Here is a 20,083-nt window from a genome sequence, read left to right on the forward strand (position 1 = left end):
GTCTTAATTTAATTTGATACAAAATTTAAGAGATAAAGGAAGACTTATGAAGTATAAGTCTTAGATTTTTATATGATCATAAATAATCTTATAAAGTTTAAGAAAAAATTTATATATAAAAATGTATTAGTTTTTTGAGGTAAAATAATAAAGAAATTAAGACAATCTTTATGAGGGCTATTATTTACGAATATTCAATTTCCCCCAAACATTTCAAGAGAATCTTCATCATTTCACCTTCACTCCTTCAAACCAAACAGACACTACACTGCTTCAAATTATACAAACTGTCAAACATTATTTTAACATATTTTCTGATGATCAACTCATCAATCAAATTGGTGAAAATTAGAAAAAATAAATAAAAAAATCCATCAATCAGATTCAAAACACCAACATTTATATCCTTCAAAAACCCTCTCACACACACACACACACACACACACACACACACTTCTTCAATGGCGAATTCTCTTAGAAAAAAACCGGCGTTATTAGACCCGCTTTACTACCCTGTAATCGCTTTACTCGTCATCCTTATCGCCTGTGTTGAGTTTTCCGATGCAATCACAGCCGTCGATGTTTACCGCCTTGTTCAATATGATATCTCCGGTGTTCGTTTCGGTTCCCGGTTCGCTAAACTCAATCACCACGCCGGTTCGTCGCTTTTCGGTTCGGGATCAGGTTCGGATCTTTCCCGTACGGTTCTCAATCTTCCGGTTCGTGAATTGAACCTCACCAGCATTACAGGTTCTGTTTCGCCAAAATTTTGAGTTTTATGTCCTTACTGATGTATAAATTAGCTTGAATTGAAGATTAAGGGGTTGTTTGGTTTGAAGATTTAGTTATGGTGGGATTAGTTATCTTGCTACTCATTCTGTTTCAATTTGTTTGTCTAGTTTTTGACTTGAACCTCACCCTCATTAAAAATGCAGTTTAGTTTACTTCTTTTGAATTTCATTTTTATCATGATTTTTTTACTTCTTTTTTAACTAGGTGACACAGACTCGCTTGATAAAACTAGGTGATACAGACTTGGTGGATGTAAAGATTTGTTTGTTGTAACACTTATTGACGATGAAAACAGCAAATGAAGTCATGAGAAATGGATTCTTTGAATAAAAAATCGGATGTTGTTGTTTGTCTTTTTCATTTATGATCTTACTCTATACTCATAAAAAAATATTTTTGCTGTTACTATGATCTTCTAATTGTTAGCTATGCACAACTATAGGAGAACATTTGAACAAGTGCCCTCATGAGTTATAACTGAAAGTCTAAATGCTCAAGTCAATTTAGGGCCCGCATATACATTAAGCCTTTTTTTTTTAACCTAACCGAACTTTGTTACTTTTACTTTTATTTGGTATGAATGGCATGACATGAATTTGAATGGAGGACATGATCAATGAAGATTCATATACCTGAGTCAACTTGTTTGGAATTGAGGCGTAGTAGTAGTATGTATGAATCTCAATGTACTTAGATTTATGTGTTTCTATACATTGTTTTCCTTATAATATAGTCAAAAAAATCATTTCAGTACTTTTTTTTTTTCGGAGACTGGTAACATGACAAATCAATTCAGTACTTGGAAGTTGGAACGCTTCTTGTTACATATAATAGGCACTGGAATGGTTTTCCAGTGCCTATACATTGTAACTTTTTCGTATACTCCATCAATGGTTTTTCCATCAATCCTTTAAGCTATAGATTGTTGTCACTTCTTATTGGATTTTATGGGACTTGCATAGGATAGTTTGAAATTCCAGTTCGTGGCTATTGATATTACCTTTTTGTGTACAGCTGTCACTTGCATTGTTACAATTTGCACTGCATGGAAATAGAGGTTTAAATTTGAGTGGTTTATTGGGGGCTACATATGGTCTTGCCTTCAATTTCTTCTTCATAATTGTTATGGTTCTTTATTTTGTTCGCTCTGGATTTTTGAATATTAATGAATCTATATGTACCTAAGGTATTTCTTTTTTCTATACTTTTGACTTCGATATAATAGTCAAGCAAATCATCTACACATGCAACTGTTTTGTTTCCTTCTAATAGTCAATTAGATCAAGCTTAGTGCATTGAATTATTTGTTTTTTCTTAATTAGTAGTGACTTCATTTTAGGTGTAAGGCGCTGTCTATCATTTTTTTTAACCTAACCGTACTTTGTTACTTTTACTTTTATTTGGTATGAATGGCATGACATGAATTTGAATGGAGAAACATGATCAATGAAGATTCATATACCTGAGTCAACTTGTTTGGAATTGAGGCGTAGTAGTAGTATATATGAATCTCAATGTACTTAGATTTATTTGTTTCTGTACATTGTTTTCCTTATAATATAGTCAGACAAATCAATTCAGTACTTGGAACTCTTCTTTTTACTTATAATAGGCACTGGAATCACGCTTAATACATTGAATTACTTTTTTTCTTATTTTAGTAATGAAATCAATTTAATATCTAAGGTGCATTTCCTTATTGTGCTGACTCGAAATGTTTTCTGTGTCATGTTACCATAATCATATTGTATTTCCTTGGGGTGTGATTGAAGCAGTTATTAAGGCAAAAAAAATGGATACAGAGTGAGATTTGTATTCAGCGTACAGTTTGGTCACAATCACTGATCTCATTGACAATATTCATGGATTTGTGCATATGCAGTGGTTGCTTGGGTGCTATTTGTGCAATTGTAGTAACTTAGTGGTCATCCCGCGCCCCGACCCCCCTTTTTTGCCCGTAAAACATCTTTGTCTTTGAGACTAATAATTTGTTTGAGCTTCGTGAATTGCTCAATTTACCTTATTGAAAAGAAACTTCAATTCAAAAGAAAAAAAACCACATAAAAAGGCTGCTATGCAGCATCTTTCCCCTAGAGTTCGAGAGGACATTCACATCTGATCTTATCGGAGAGCGACAGCTCCATACTCCTTTTTAACCACCCTCTCTATTACCGTGTAAATGAATAGATTGACCTTGATGGAGGAATCTGGAAAGAGAATACTAACGCATTTCCTTGCTCTGAAATAAGCGCCCCCCCCCCCCCCCCCCCCCCCCCCCCCCCCGCGCGCGCGCGCGCGCGTCAACCTGCTCATCCCTGTCATCCTCAAATAGCACTCCTTTACCTACTCATTTCAATCAGTTCTCCGGGAACACAATTGCTCTTTTTCCTTTCAAAGGACTAGGAAAAAAAGTTGACTTAATTGTGAATACAATTAATTTTTCAGGCTTCCTTTCCAGATTTAATCTGCAAAGTAGCCTCGGAAGTCTTTGGATTTGGATGAAGAATGTTGCATGAAGTTGAGGAAATGGAAGTCTTTTGTCATGTTTCCTTGCCACTTAGTAACTAGAAATGCGTTTATGATTTTTATGCATCATTAATCTGTAATTTTGTCATGGATAGAAGTTAAGCCCTCAGTGATGTAATTTGCATAGAAGTTTTTGACAGTTTCAGTTTTTGTTGTGTAACCAGCTGGAGAGCTTGTTCTAAGCTATTTTATTGACTACTATGTGACAGTCACGTTCTGTAGACTAAAGATTACACCTCCCACTTAAACCTCAATGCTCTTCCTGTTGAATTTGCTTGTTCTTACTGGTTGCTAAAGCAATCAGATATACCTATCTTTACTTATTTAATTGTCTTTGTATGCAATGTTTAGTCTTTTTACTGTGCTAAAGCTACTAAACGGTGTAGGTAGCCTGGGAGCATGAACAGTTTTCAAGGTGGAGAGTCACTGCAGCAACACTTTCTGCTGCACCTGAATTAATGGAAAGCACGGGAGGTCTGGCTGATAACAGGTAGTGGTTAGCTCCTCTTTTTCCTGCTCTCTCTCCCCCCCCCCCCCCCCCCCCCCCCCCTTTTTTTTTTTTGATGAAGAAAGGTTGTGGCCTATCTCCTAATAATACCTCTTTGTACTATTTATTAAACTTTTGATGGCCATTTGTTGAACTCCTGGTTTCCTGTGTAGACAGTTTATCAGTGAAGCCTCAATCATTTGAAGTGTCAAGCTTGTTGCTGAAAGTCTAGCAGTAAGGACCATAGCCTACTTCTTTGCCCCTGGAGTACAAAATTTTTGTCTAAGACATTGCACTGCTGATTTCATGAATTGATAAAACCTTAAACTTCCAATGATGACATTGTCTTCTATATGAGAAATAAATAATGACAGCAGAATAGTGAACCTAGAAAGGAAGACTAGTGCTTTTTGGCCTCTTATAGGTGTTGTCATGCCTGCTCCTTTTGGGACCTAGTTGATTCTCAATTAAGTAGTTTTTCAATGAAGCTACATATTCTGTTCAACATCAAAAGTATAGCTTTTTATTTTATCGTGACTTTTTCGCTTTCGTTATTTTCATTTGCATACTGCTTTAAATTGCTTGTCCTTATCTGACATTTATTTGCCATGCTTTCTCTTGAGCCGAGAGTCTTTTGGAAACAAGGTAGGGGTAAAGTCTGCGTACACTTCACCCTCCCCGGACCCTACATTGTGGGATTTCACTGGGTATGTTGTTGTATCATTTTGCTGAGACTATGGCAGATAGTGTTTGTACTCTCAGTTTTCCTTGTGGTTTGTGGAATCTCCTGATGCTATGCTAGCAGAGTGAGTATATAGCTAATAAAATCAATTTAAATCATAATTGGCTGGTTTATGATTTAATCAAGAATAATCCCAAAATTGCTCTTCTTTGACATTCCTTCTCCAAGTCTACAATTAAGATCAGGCCTAAATACCCTGGAAATTCACAATAACATTCTCTCTCTCTCTCTCAAAAAAAAAAAAAAAAAAGAACTCTTGAAATTCTTGCTGCTTCATGAGTATTATTTACTGCTAGTTCTGTGCATCCTTCCTTTAATTAATTAATGAGCAACATGATTGAATTTTGAGTAGCGGCTTTTATACGGGGGTACCCCATCATTAATAATGCTCCCTCCGTGCCGATTTATGTGGTGTAATAGTTGGAGTAGATAGGGAGTTTATGAATGAAAGACAGACTTTTGAAACTTATCTACAATAAGTTATAAATATTTGTGTGGATATAAATCATCTCATTAAGGGTAAAATGAGAAGTTTGAAGTTAAACTGTTAAAGATATTATTCTTTTCGGAACTCAAAAAAAAAAAAAAAAGGGAAAGAGTGTCACATAAATTGGGACAGAGGGAGTATTACTTACCCTTTTTTATTTTAAACCGAGGGAGTATTATTCCTTATAAGAAAAGGATTGAATTTTGAGTTATGTCAGAGTGTCAGTATACTATTTGAGATTTCTCGAGAATGATTTTATGAAAGATTTATTTATTTTCCTCATTACATTGCTTAGTCCCAAGTGTAAATGACAAATTATGATTAGGGAAACGTGGATGCATCTTCTGTAGTATTTTTTCTTTGGGGTGGGGGACTGTATGTCAGAGCCCATTTGCATTTGTATATGTAGGATTTTGTTTTGCCTGTCTTTTATTATAGTGAACAAATAATTTTGCTGTACCGAACTACTTCTGAAGAATCGGGTGATTGATCAGCTGGTTCAGAGTTTTAGATAATCAAAGTGTTTTTTGTGTATGCTTTCTTTCTCCTATATTCTGTAGCTTTGTGAGACTCAAATCTTGGTAGATGTCCTTTTATGTGATCGGACTTGTTTCAAGCATTTGTTTCATGCAGACTACAGTGGTTTTGCAAGCGTGTGTTTAACAAATTTCTTTATACACAGACACATTTACAGCCAGGAGCAGAAGAGCATAAACATATTTGCAGATGATAGTAGTTCAGCTGTCAAATCCTTCCTACATAAGGTCTTGACTAGACCTTTTATCTACAACACCTCGAGTGGCACCTTTTCTTTCAAAAAACGACCCGGTTATTAAGGCACTGGAGAAGGTATTTTAGTTGCATGTTACGCTTAAATATTCTGATTAGTTAATTGTTTATATTTTTTCCTTTTAAATATCCTCATAATGTCTTGGTGTGTATAATATAATGGACATCTTTGTGCATATCACTATCCCTTGTCATAATGGCTTGGCTAGGTCATTTTTCTTTGGCAATTAATGTTGTAAAAGAGAGCAGAATGGAAATTTAATTTTACCTATTAGGCTATTACTTGGTCACAGACTAGCTGGTCTATCAGTTTTATGCCTCTATTACTTGGTCACAGACTAGCTGGTCTATCAGTTTTATGCCTATCTTTAACCTGTAATGGTGTTCCATGCTACTGGTGAACATGGAGATGTTTGGTTGGACCAGATTAGCTCTTCAGGCTTTCTTTTGAGCACCGACATACTTCAATTTGAGCTCCTTAAGGTATCTGTACCTTTTAGTTTCTTGTTTTGACCAACACGTGCTTTCAATACTTCAGGAATTAGCTGATCATACTGCAGAGGTGAACGTACAACATGAAACTCTAGATGGAACGTTCACTTTTTACGATTCAACTAGTGGCAAGTTGCATATATATCAAGTGTGTAAATAACTCTATCCCATCTGTTAGCCTTGATCGTGGTCCCTAACATCACGCAAATAATAGTATAAATCTATAGAAGTTTGAAATACAACCAACTACATGTATATGAGCTTGTAAAATACAACAAGATTACTAAACCTGACCTTACCATGAGATCTCTTCAGCTGGCATGCAGAAAGACCAGGGAATGCAGGAACAGTTGTGAAGCTTGGTTTTAGTGGAGCCAGTTGTTACAGTAGTACACACATGTTTGAATAGTTCACTCTATATTTTCAGACATAAAAAATTTATTATATGGACAGAAGGGGTCGTACCATATCTCATGGGTGATGAATATGAGAATTTCCGACCACTTATTTTCATGAGAAAAAAAGAAAAGAAAGAAAAAAGTATCTCTGACCACTGTGATTTCAACATTTCAAACCTATTTTGTAACTAAAGTTTTCCTCTTTCACTGCTTACTGATTTAAGCTTGAGTGGCCCATTACTTTTGTTTTAAGCCAATATTTATATTTATATTGTCAACTGCATTTGCTTGTTAATTATATGCAGTTAAATCTTTCTCCATTTATTTACCTGTGTAATTAACTGCTTAAAATGTTTTCTTTGCAGGTTGCCAGCGTGACATTCGACCTGCTTTTGTTGTTGGTTCTAGGATCATACTTGATTATACTTTTCAGTTTTCTTTTTATCACCCCCAGGGTATGTCTTCCGGTTTACAATCCTGATTCCCTTATTTTGGTTTACAAATTCTACCGTTCCCAAACACTACCAATTTATACCAAACTGAGACTAAAACGTCCTTGATTTGTCTACCAATCAAAATATAATGAACTCATCTAGCCAATCTGATGGTATTGTTCGACAGGGTCTTGACGATCTTATTAGTCTATTCCGTTGTCCCCCATCACGGAAAGTAAAAACCGCTTGATTCCTGAAACAGGACATTTCTACATCACGGGCTTGTGAATCAAGAAGCAGGCGTTACTTTTTGTAACCTTAAGGAAGCTCATCTTAGCCATGTTGTTTCCTATTGGTCAATGGTTCAATGTGTCGTAGTCTAAACGTTTAGCACTTGATGGAAAAGTTCCACATATTTTGCTTCGGTTGGTATCCTGTAGTCATTTTTTTAACTGAGATAAGAATGTAATTCTTGCAGCCGGGCTTTGTCATAGAATTATGAGTTCTAAACTTGTAATCGAGCTGACGCAAGGCGTCAATTTTGACGGATCGAGTGTATTTATGTTTCGAGAAAGATGCAGGAATTCTGCTTTGTTAGAGTCTTTTCAAATACCAGTAAGTTCATGTTAGAGTTCACTTACAAAAGTAGATTATTTGTAGTAATTGTCTTGCTTTCAAATGGTTCCTTCCATGTTCAAAGTTTACATATTGCATATTGAAAGGCCATATTTCAAATCGAAACAGCAAAACAAGTAAACAGGTGAACTAGTTTGTCCCATACCCTAATACTATCCCAACTCAATATTATATTACTACGATGTCATGCCGATGTCTTTATTAGGAAATTGAAGTTAAGTCTTTTGATTACGAGGGTGACAACCGAGGCTTTTAATCAAGAAAGTTCGATGGGATAGCTCAGAGGAATCACAATGAAAACATATTGGCCCTGTTATAGCAGGGCAACCAACCCTTTTTAACATCTCGCATAATGCATTTCACTCTTAGCAACAACTCATATGTTGGTTCTTCAACAACGGGGACTTTGAGAGCAGAGTATGGTTGACTAAAAAAAGAAATAAAAGTGTGACACGATGATTTTTACGTGGGAACCACCCGGCTCACAAGGGCGATAAAACCATGACCTACCTTTACTCGTTAACAAATTCTACAAATAGAATTTAGGGATGATTTCATCATGATACAACCCATAAATATATATTGCAGCATAATGACCCAAATACAACATGGCAAGATTTAAAAAAGAAAAAGAAAAAAAGTGGACGTTTGTAATCTCTGTTCGTACACCACCACCAACAACAACATACCCAGTAAAATTTCACAATGTGGAGTCTGGGGAGAGTATAGTGTACGCAGACCTTACCCCCATCTTGAAAGATAGGGAGGTTGTTTCCGAAAGACCCTTGGCTTAAGAGAGAACAAGACAAAAGGTCAGATAGGGACAAGCATATCAAAACAATATGAAAACGAGAATTAAAGCGAGAAAGTCATGATAAAGCAGTCTGGAAAGAAAGGAGCAGTAACTACCATAGATAAATAAGATAATCGAAGTGCAAGACCCAACAATTATATGCAGAGATCAAATGACAATACACGAATGAGCAAAACTACAACTACTAGGACGAGAGAAAAAGCGGGACAACCTCCTAACCTTCTATCCTAATCTGGGTCCTCCACAACCTCCTATCTTAGATTATGTCCTCGGTAAGATGAAAACATGCCATGTCCTATCTAATCCCTCTCCCCAATACTTCTTTGGCCCACTTCTACCTCTCTTGAAACCGTCCAAAGCCAACTTGTCACACCTCCACACTGGGGCATCTGTATCTCTGCTTTTCACATGCCCAAACCATCTCAGCCTCGCTTCCCGCATCTTGTCCTCCACCGATGCCACTCCCGTCCTGGATATCTTCATTCTTAATCCTATCCCTCCTAGTGTGCCCACACATCCACCGCAGCATTCGCATTTCCGACTTTCATCTTCTGAACGTGAGAGTTCTTGACTAACCAACACTCTATCCCGTACAATAAAGTCGGTCTAATCTCTGTTCGTATACCACTAATTAAAAATTAACTAAACACAAGACGCCATAATCCTAACAGATATGAGTTTTCCATTTCCATTTTCTTTTCCTACTAAAAATTCTACCTTTTTCTAATCCCTTTATCAGTCTCCAAAAAATTCGTCAATATTCACCATAAACAAAGTCTCCAATCCTTGGATTCCCATTTCCATTACATGCCAATTGTTTTTAATAATATACACAATTATACACACTGATACAAATTTATACAATATATATAGACTTGTTTATCAAATATTTAAATAATGTATCTCCATTGTATAAATGTGTATAAACAAGGATAATACACATTTACAGGAGAAAATACCTTTTAGTCACCATTACACCTCAATTTCAACATTAAATTTACCATATTGAAGAAGTCCTATTAATGGAGCTTCACAGGTTCTCCTCTTCTAAAATTTAACTCAAATTCTGCTCGAAATCACTTGAAATTACTATAAGAAGAAGAAGAAGAAGAAGAAGAAGAAGAAGAAGAAAGAAGTCCTATCAATGGAGCTTCACAGGTTCTCCTCTTTTAAAATTTAACTCAAATTCTGCTCGAAATCACTTGAAATTACTATAAGTTTTCAACTCCTCTTGATGTTTCCAATTAATAGGAACAACATCCAATGATGTTTCCAATCAAACCCAATAAATACTTATTTTGAAAGTAATCTCAAATTTCATATCTGTGAACATTCCATCGAAGTCAAGCAAAATCTTCGTTCCTATACTGATAAAAGAAGAACTATTACACCAAAGTTGAACATATATCGTGAATATACACTTGTTTATAATTTTGTATAGCAATGTTGTATAATTGTGTTCACACACCCAATATACAACATTATACACATACTATAATCTTGTATTGATGTATTATACGGTATATGAAATCTGAGTTTCACCTTCAACTTTCTTTTTCAACTAGTATAATTCCCAAAGCTAACGTTAATCAAACTGAATCAACCTAGCACTATAGATTCAAGTTACTACAAGCTTTCCCAACAATTTTTAGCTTCACCCAAACAATTTTGCCAATATTAATCAACATTGGTGAAATTTAATAAATAGGACGAGACCCCCAATTCTTCCTCTTCCTTGAGCCTCTTCTGAAAATTTAACTCAAATCTTTTCCAAATCACTTCAAATTTAAGTTTTCAACTCCTCTTGATGTTTCCCGTCAATTGGAACAACACCCAATCCAAATTCTAAACAACTAAAGAATTTGAAACAACATAATTTCAAAAATCGAAGCTTCAATCAGCCTTCAATGGTGGACTTGTATTCAGTCTACAGTATATATATATATAGGGAAGAAGAAGAAGAAGAAAGCAGTTAAAACAGTAGAGAAAATAAAGGGGTTTGACGATGAAGAGAAAAGATACGATTAAATTTAATGGACTAACAGCTACAAAGTATTTTTAAGATTACTAACAGATACAAAGTATTCTTAAGATTACATAGAAAGTGGGCCATTCCGGAAAAAAGCCTCCAATATGGGCCCAATTTTGGTTGTAATTGGGACCCAATTAATATACAATATTATGAAAGTACAACCCTCAACACTTCATTACACCTACATATCCAAGTTTTTAAGTTTTCAGTCGCATTGCGCAGTATTTTCTTACAAAATGTTCAAATGTAACGACCCATTTTGTCGTTACGGACTTTCCTTACTCAATTCCCAAATCACACTCGGGATTTTCGGGTTCAGTGGTTCACCCTTGCAAAAGTCGGGCCGCGCTGGCAAGCCTGCCATCGCTGTACTTCATCTGCTTCAGCGGAAGGTGACATTTTTAAGTTAATCCGCCCCAGCGGAACAATTCTCTGCTGGAGCGAGGTCGCGCCAGCGAGCCTCATTCCTCCCCGCGAGAATCGCTGAGCCTAACCTAGTATTTAATGCTCCATCTCGAGATTGGACACTCATTTTCAGCCTTTACACTTATGGAGTTGGTTAGGAGGCACATCTAGAATGACTCCATTGTCATTGGGGAAGGTAAACCTCAAACTCCACCTCATCTATCATCATCCTTGTGATTATATTTCTCTATTTCTAGTATTTAGGAGCCCTTGGGGATTTAGGAAAGAACTCTCGGGAGTAATAAACCCTAGCTATCGACATGGTTTCTTCAATAAATAAAATAGGTTAAACATTTTAAGTAGGATTCACCTTGGGGGAAAACACTCTTCTCACCATTCTCAAATCATTAACTAGATTTCCTAATTGGGTAAAGGAAGGGCCTTTCTTGAAATTAGGGGGTTTTGTTAATAAAGGAAGGATGAGTTATTTAGATTTAGATAACCATGTCAATAGAGCCCTTAATTAGGGAAAACTTAGTAAGCCTTTTTAAAAGGGGAAAGTTCTGACTTCTACTCTTGTGGGACGGGGAAAATTCTTAGATGTTCTAGAATCTTTCTAGAGTCGTGTTAAATAGATATTCGTAGTGCATTGCTTAATCTAAACTTGCATTCCTATCCCCTCTCGTCGCGGCAAACTCCGGGGATGGAAGATGAAGTTCAAGAAGGATGTTCGTGGGACCTGCTGGGCCTCGAGGTAGGTTACAGCTTACTTGAGTTAGACTCCGTTTTTTATTTCACATGTAATTAGTAGAGATTGATGGAGAAGGCATGCTTAAGTATTCAGATACGGTGTTAGGATGGAAACTCTAGGTTGGTACTTTTTATGTGAGGCTTGTCACTATTCTATGTCGTTTAGGCTTGTAGTTATGTTGTATGAGGAGTTCGTGGCTTGTTCATGAGATTTGATATACGAGTTAGGGATATAATTGATGAACTTGATGTACTATTACTCTCTTATTAGACTTCAGTTAGCGAGGCATATGTAGGAGTTAATCATTGTTGAAGAGATCGTGTTAAGCCTTTGGGTATGAAGTCGGGATGGACATTCTTAGGTTGGTATTGTTGTTGACACTTTGTGGGCTTGTCGCCTTGTTACTATGATTTGGATTGTTGTCATGATTGTTATGTTGGGCTTGTCGCCTCTTTTACTATGTTGTGCTACGTAGAACATTCATATCTCATTTATCTTGTACTTATCATCGGAAGGGGAAAGAATAGTGATCTAGTTGTGAATTGTGACTAGTGTTGTGAAAGGCCACAATGAGCTTTGGACTGTGATTCATACTTGCATTGATATCATGCATGGCATTCATATTCATTTGCATGGTACCTTGATGCGGATCGTGATTTGGCACTGATGATGGAAGTGAGTAAGGAAACACCTGAGATTGATATGGAAAGAATGATTACATACAATAATATGGAAGTCATCTCTGGGCTGTTTGCGGAGTGACTGGTACATGGACTTCGCGGGTCCTCCATGGGTCATGACTATCGAGACGTGGAGGATTTCCGTCCGTAGCATGTATGTACGTTGACAAACATTATGACTATTGCACATCATCTCACTACATTGCATTTGTATAAGAAATCATTACTCATTTACTTATATGGTTGATTTTGGTCATGGTATTGATGTTAGTTGAGCCGCTTATGGGGTCGTTGATTCGTGATTTCCTTCTTGTCTGTTTTGGTTGTTTTGTGCCTCTTAAACGATGGTTAGTTAGAATATATAGAAGTCCATGGAAGGAAAGGGATGTAATAAGGACTAGAAAGATTGGCCTAGTAGGTGAAAATAACATAGTCAGATTTCTCTGTCCTACTTCATAATCGATATAAGGTAAGTGGTGCGGGCATCCACTTGGTAGAATTACTGGAATAGAGGAATAGAAGGTTGTACTTAGGCTTTCGATTGACATTAAGGCTATAGCGGAACCAATGGTCGCAGATCTTATTCTAAACTTGCCTATTAGTTGTGTTGATTGCCTGCTCATTCTTATCTATTAAATTCTATTTATTATATGCCTTTTCCTAATTGTTGTCGACCTATGATGCTTACCAATACGTGTGTGTACTGATACTACTCTTGCTACACCCTTTTTGTGTGTAGAGTTGTTGCAGGATACGATCGAGATCCATATAGCCTCTGAAGAACTCACGATGTCCAATCCAGAGCTTTCTGTTGATTCTCATCCTAGACTGAAGCTACAATTATTTCTTTGAGTTTATTTTCCTTGAGTTGATGGTTATAGAAGGTAGTGTACCTGTATAGACCAGGTTTTGGAAAAAAATGTTGTTAATAAAGGATGCATTTGAGTATTTATGTTTCTCTTAAAGTAATGTTTTAAATGAATGGTCAATGAAATTTCTTAAGTTATTTTATTTAAGTAGTCCTTGGGAAAGGGTTCGCCTACCGGGTGGGATTGGTAGGTGCCCGCACAGCCCCTGAAATGGGGCATGACATCAAAAATCCAGTATACAACATTATACACCCGTTTTACAACATTATACAAAACTATAATTTTCTTTCTCACAATAATGTTTTAAAACTCGATGTACAACATTATACACCAGTGAACAAATATTTTATCAAACTATAAGAGGTGTTTCTACACCCATATACACTATTATGCAATATTATACACTATTATACAACACTCACTAGTCTTGTTCCCTGCGCCTCTTCTGAAATTTAACTCGAATCTACTCCATATCACTTCAAATTTAAGCTTTGAAATCCTCTTAACGTTTTAGAATCAATTGGAACAATACTCAATCAAATAACTAACAAACTTGAAAAACCCAAATTTGGAATTTAACTTAAATCTACTTCAAAGTACTTCACGCTTAAGTTTTCAACTCCTGTAAAACTTGTAACTAGTTGTGGGATCTGGCCGCGTTTGATTTAGTAGCTCCATGGTGGTGGAGCTTGACAGAAAATGGGAAAAGGGGACAATGGTAAAAAAACTAGACAATGAGAGGAGGAGGCACTTCTTCTGTGAGCCAATTTGCACAGGATTTTAAAAGGGCAACTTACATAAATAACTACCTTTTAGGAGCAATTAACCATCCAAAACTACCCTTTTCCTATTTATAATTCGTAGCTACCATTAGACATTTTCACTGTATTTTAATACACTGTTCAGTTGTATCCAACCCTAAATGATGTCACATGTATTTGAATATATTCGAGTTGGCGCGAAGTTGAATGTATTCACTGTATTCAAATGTATTTCAAAATACACCGTGTACATTCAAATTACACATGAAGCCAAATATATTCATATACAAGACAAGAAGCAAATACATTCAGATACAAGACAAGAAGCCAAATACAAATGAGATACAAGACATATGAGCCAAATACTTATGACATGCATATGACAAAATACACTCAGATACACTCATACAAAGGAGAAGAAGCTGTGAAAAATATGTAAGAAAAATAATGTGTGCGGCTGGGTTCGAACCTGTGCGGGCATAGACAACACCTAAAAAACCACTCCAGCACATCCGCTTGATATTGTATCATGTAGCTACGAAATGTAATTGTTGCAAATAGTAGTTATTATCCATAATTACCTCTTAAAAGAAGTTATACCACGTAATTTTTCCATTTTAAAATATAAGTCAATTTTGATAGCATTGTTATTTCAATTGTATTTGTGCGTAATTAAATATTTATTTAACCAACAAGATGCAAAAAAAAAAAAAACACATTAAATACGTGCACCACAATTTGAAGGAGATGAGTAATTGTTGGAGATTATTACATATAAAAACACCAATTAGAATTAATCTTAATTGACAAATGAATTAGAGGCGACAACTATCTTTAAAAGGTCAAGAAAGAGTTTTAGATGTAAAATTCGGTACAAGGTGCATTATTAAAGGTGTTGTCTTCGGGCTAGATTTTCGTAGCTACTTTGGTGCAATAATAAAGTAACATCCTACTTCAAAGATATAAAGAATCACAAAAGATCTTCTATCATGCACTTAAATAAAAGTTTCAAAAAACTCTTATATATGTTCTCTCAATAGCTTTTGTAGGAACATAGAATGAGTAGCATTATAAGAGTAAAAGCATTAAGTGTCAAAACATGAATATTTCAAAGTGTAGATTTTCTGCAACGGATAATGAAGAAACACGTTAATATGAATTAATTAGATAGCACATAAATCGTAAAGACTGGAACGAACTGCGACTGGAATCACTGGTCGACGGTGGTCCTCACGGTTGGATGAATGCCCTATAGAACAGTCTAACTCCTAGTTAAATGCGATAGAGAAGAAACCATTGAAAAATACTGAGAATTTTGTCTCTAGTATATCTAATTGTATATTGTAAGTATACATATATAAAAGAAATGAGGATTAATCGTAATTACAAAAATTAAAATATTTTATAGTGGACTTTTAGAGAACCCCTTATGAGTGGCCTCTAATTCCGAACAGATAAAATAACAACAAATTAACAAAAATAATGCTACATAAAATGAAATGACTGGAGTTATAACTAGTCAAATAACGAACAAAATTTCGATTCTAACTACTACTCACGGTCAAAATTTAAGTGAATAGCAACAAGTCAAATTGTACATGACAAGAAACGCACCAAAGTTCTTTGACCAAACCGAATTGAAGGATGAGTGTGACAACCTAAATAAAGTTATGAGAGGGACGGATGGGCCGAAAGACATCGTAGAAAGACCAGACCTTGGCCTAATAAGTTTTTCATGGCGAATATAAACCAATAGACAGAACGTCTAGCTGTGTTTTGTTAATAATAAAATTAAAAAATCCTCAACATGGAGGATTAGATCTTACCTTATCAATATTAATAAGGTAACAAACTCCTACTAATTAACAACCATGAAGAAAAAAAGATCTAGAGTTGCTAATTTAAGTTTTTTTTTTTTTGGTTGAGAAAACCATTCAATTTGACAGCACAAAACATTAAAAAAAAAATTATTAATCCTAACCAAACTCATAAAATGCTATTAATATTAGCCCAAAATCTCTTTTTACTACAAAATGGCTAATGGATCCTTTTCTATTTTTTTAAACCATCATCATTAGATTGTGAGCCTAACGTGTGGGGGGTTTGACTTTGGTGCCTACCATTTAGTATATAAGTAAAATAACTTACAAAGACATCGAAACTTACACAAACGAAGAGAATCTACTTTGCTTATCTCTTCAACCAAAGACACCACACGGTACGTTCGCCCGTGTAATATAATAATAAAATTTATATATTTGAAAACTAGATAAAAAGAACTATAAGTCTGCATAATTAGTATTCTCTCCGTCCCAATTTGAGTGGCTTACCTTCCATTTGACAATATAAACGTCCTACATGATAAATTTATAACCACAAGATTCAACGGACATTTTAGTACATTATGCACATCTTTAATTTAGGACCACAAGATTCAAAAGTCTCTCTTTATTTCTTAAACTTCGTGTCTAGTCAAACTAAGACACTTAAATTGGGATGAGGGGAGTAATTCACAATATATTGAAAGAATCGCAGAAAACTGAAGTAAAAAAAAAGAGCTGTTTGACTTTCCAAATAGTAAAACCCACATATAAATTGGGATGGAGGGAGTACATATCAAATTTAAAATTGCATAAGAACCCGTAAACTTCACATCTTGAATCCACCTCTATTGGGGACGTGTTTTTACTACTGCAAAGTTTATAGGGAAAACATCACTAATTGCCCCCAAAATACTAAATATTTACCCGCTCATGCCCCCTCCAAAACTATTTTCGCTTCTACCCCCACTGGCTGAAAATATTTACCGAACATACCCCTCAGCCAAACCCCTTCCTCCCCGTGATACCATCGCAGTATATTTATATACCATGATGGTATCATGGAGAACTAAGAGAAAGCCTGAAACAGTCCTCCACGACACCATCTCAATATATTTATATACCATGATGGTATTATGATCCTGAGAAGTGTCTCATTGAAGGACTGAATATATATATATATATATATATATATATATATATATATAAAACGATGGTATCATAGAGATTGTTTTTCAAAAAAAGTGTGTCATTTTTTAATAAATGAACATGATCATTCATAATACCGTCTCGGTATATTTATATACCATGATGGTATCATGGAGGACTAAGAGAAGGACTGAAGCATCTTCCATGATACCATCATAGCATATAAATATACTGAGATGGTATCATGGAGGACTAAGAGAGGGGTGAAACATTTTTCATAATACCATCTTAGTATATTTATATACCATGTTGGTATCATAACTGGAGGCATTTCTGGTAAATATTTTTAATTTTTTCCGGAGTATGGGCGGGTAATTTTTTTTATTTGAGGGGCATGCATGGTCTTTCCCCAAGTTTACATGGACAAGTTTATCAATGTGGGACACTAAATAAAGTTGTGGGGAAGACTTGCTAAAGTCCTCTGGACTTAATCAACACGCCTTGGAGTCAAGCAGTCAACATCTACATGTATCATCTTTCTAAAACTAAGCATTAATCTTCAACTATTATACAGTTCTGAATATCCATATATACATATTGACTGGCCTAGCAAAAATATAAGACAAGCAGCTACTTGACACACATACTTTTCAATTCCTAGTCTAAAACATTGTACATTAATTGTGAAAGTGTTAGCAATAATACTGCCATCACAGTATATTTATATATCATAATGGTATCATGGTCCTATATATATATATATTGACTGGCCTAGCAAAAATATAAGACAAGCAGCTACTTGACACACATACTTTTCAATTCCTAGTCTAAAACATTGTACATTAATCGTGAATGTGTTAGCAATAATACTACCATCACAGTATATTTATATATCATAATGGTATCATGGTCCAATATATATATATATATATATATATATATATATATATATATATATATATAAAAGATGACGGTATCATAGAGATTTTTTCCTAAAAAGGTGTGTCATTTTTAATAAATAAATATGATCATTCATAATACCGTCTCGGTAAATTTATATACCATGATGGTATCATGGAGGATTAAGAGAAAAACTGAAGCATCTTCCATGATACCATCATGGTATATAAATAAACTAATATGGTATCATGGAGGACTAAGAAAAGGGCTGAAGCATTTTCTATAATACCATCTCAGTATATTTATATACCATGTTGGTATCATAACTGAGGGCATTTCAGATAAATATTTTTAATTTTTTTTTTCGGAGTATGAGCAGGTGAATTTTTATTTTATTTGAGGGGCATGCTCGATCTTTCCCCAAGTTTACAAGGACAAGTTTATTAGTGTGGGACACTAAATAAAGTTGGGGAAGACTTGCTAGAGTTCTCTGGACTTAATCAACACGTCTTGGAGTCAAGTAGTCAACATCTACATGTATCATCTTTCTAAAACTAAGCATTAATCTTCAACTATTATACCGTTCTTAATATCCATTTATACATATTGACAGGCCTAGCAAAAATATAAGACAAGCAGCTACTTGACACACATACTTTTCAATTCCTGGTCTAAAAGATTGTACATTTATCGTGAAAGTGTTAGCAATAATACTGCCATCGCAGTATATTTATATATCATGATTGTATCATGAAGGACTAAGAGAAGGACTGAAACAGTCCTCCATTGTACCATCTCAATATATTTATATATCATAATAATATTATGGTCTTGAGGAGTATCTCATTGAAGGACTGAGATATATATATATATATATATATATATATACATACATATACCATGATGGTATCATGGAGTACTAAGAGAAGGACTAAAGCATCTTCCATGATACCATCATAGTATATAAATATACTAAGATGGTATCATGGAGGACTAAGAGAAGGGCTGAAGCATTTTTCATAATACCATCTCAATATATTTATATACCATGTTGGTATCATAACTGAGACATTTCAAATAAATATTTTTAATTTTTTTTTTGGAGCATGGGCAGGTAATGTTTTTTATTTGAGGGGCATGCATGATCTTTCCCCAAGTTTACAAGGACAGGTTTATCAACGTGGGACACTAAATAAAATTGTGGGGAAGACTTCCTAGAGTCCTCTGGACATAATCAACTTTCCTTGGAGTCAAGCAGTCAACATCTACATGTATCATCTTTCTAGAACTAAGCATTAATCTTCAACTATTATACAGTTCTTAATATCCATATATACATATTGACTGGCCTAGCAAAAATATAAGACAAACAACTACTTGACACGCATACTTTTCAATTCCTAGTCTAAAACATTGTACATTAACCGTGAAAGTGTTAGCAATAATACTGCCATTGCAGTATATTTATATGCCATGATGGTATCATGGAGGACTAAGAGAAGGACTGAAACAGTCCTCCATGATACCATCTCAATATATTTATATACCATGATGGTATCATGATCCTGAGGAGTATCTCATTGAAGGATTGATATATATATATATATATATATATATATATATATATATATATAAGATGGTGGTATTATAGAGATTTTTTTTCTAAAAAAGTGTGTCATTTTTTAATAAATGAACATGATCATTCATAACGCCGTCTCGGTATATTTATACTATGATGGTATAATGGAGGACTAAGAGAAGGACCGAAGCATCTTCCATGATACCATCATGGTATATAAATATACTGAGATAGTATCATGGAGGACTAAGAGAAAGGCTAAAGCATTTTCCATAATACCATCTCAATATATTTATATACCATGTTGGTATCATAATTGGGGCATTTCGGATAAATATTTTTAATTTTTTTTGGAGCATGGGCAGGTAATTTTTTTTATTTGAGGGGCATGCCTGATCTTTCCCCAAGTTTACAAGGACAGGTTTATCAACGTGGGACACTAAATAAAGTTGTGGGGAAGACATCCTAGAGTCCTCTGGACTTAATCAACACGCCTTGGAGTCAAGCAGTCAACATCTACATGTATCATCTTTCTAAAAC

The 20,083-nt window shown here is 35.1% G+C and overlaps 1 protein-coding gene across 1 annotated transcript; it reads left to right on the plus strand.

The window, feature by feature from the left end:
* Window positions 1–212: 212 nt before the first annotated feature.
* Window positions 213–7,826, plus strand: LOC132626335 (uncharacterized). Its single transcript, XM_060341174.1, is given in 7 exon segments — window positions 213–750; window positions 3,709–3,808; window positions 5,717–5,780; window positions 5,782–5,883; window positions 6,362–6,463; window positions 7,079–7,168; window positions 7,335–7,826. Coding segments are annotated over 7 exon segments (810 nt in total). The 5' UTR covers window positions 213–461; the 3' UTR covers window positions 7,398–7,826.
* Window positions 7,827–20,083: the final 12,257 nt, after the last annotated feature.

Source organism: Lycium barbarum, chromosome 2, assembly GCF_019175385.1.
Source record: "Lycium barbarum isolate Lr01 chromosome 2, ASM1917538v2, whole genome shotgun sequence".
NCBI lineage: Eukaryota > Viridiplantae > Streptophyta > Magnoliopsida > Solanales > Solanaceae > Lycium > Lycium barbarum.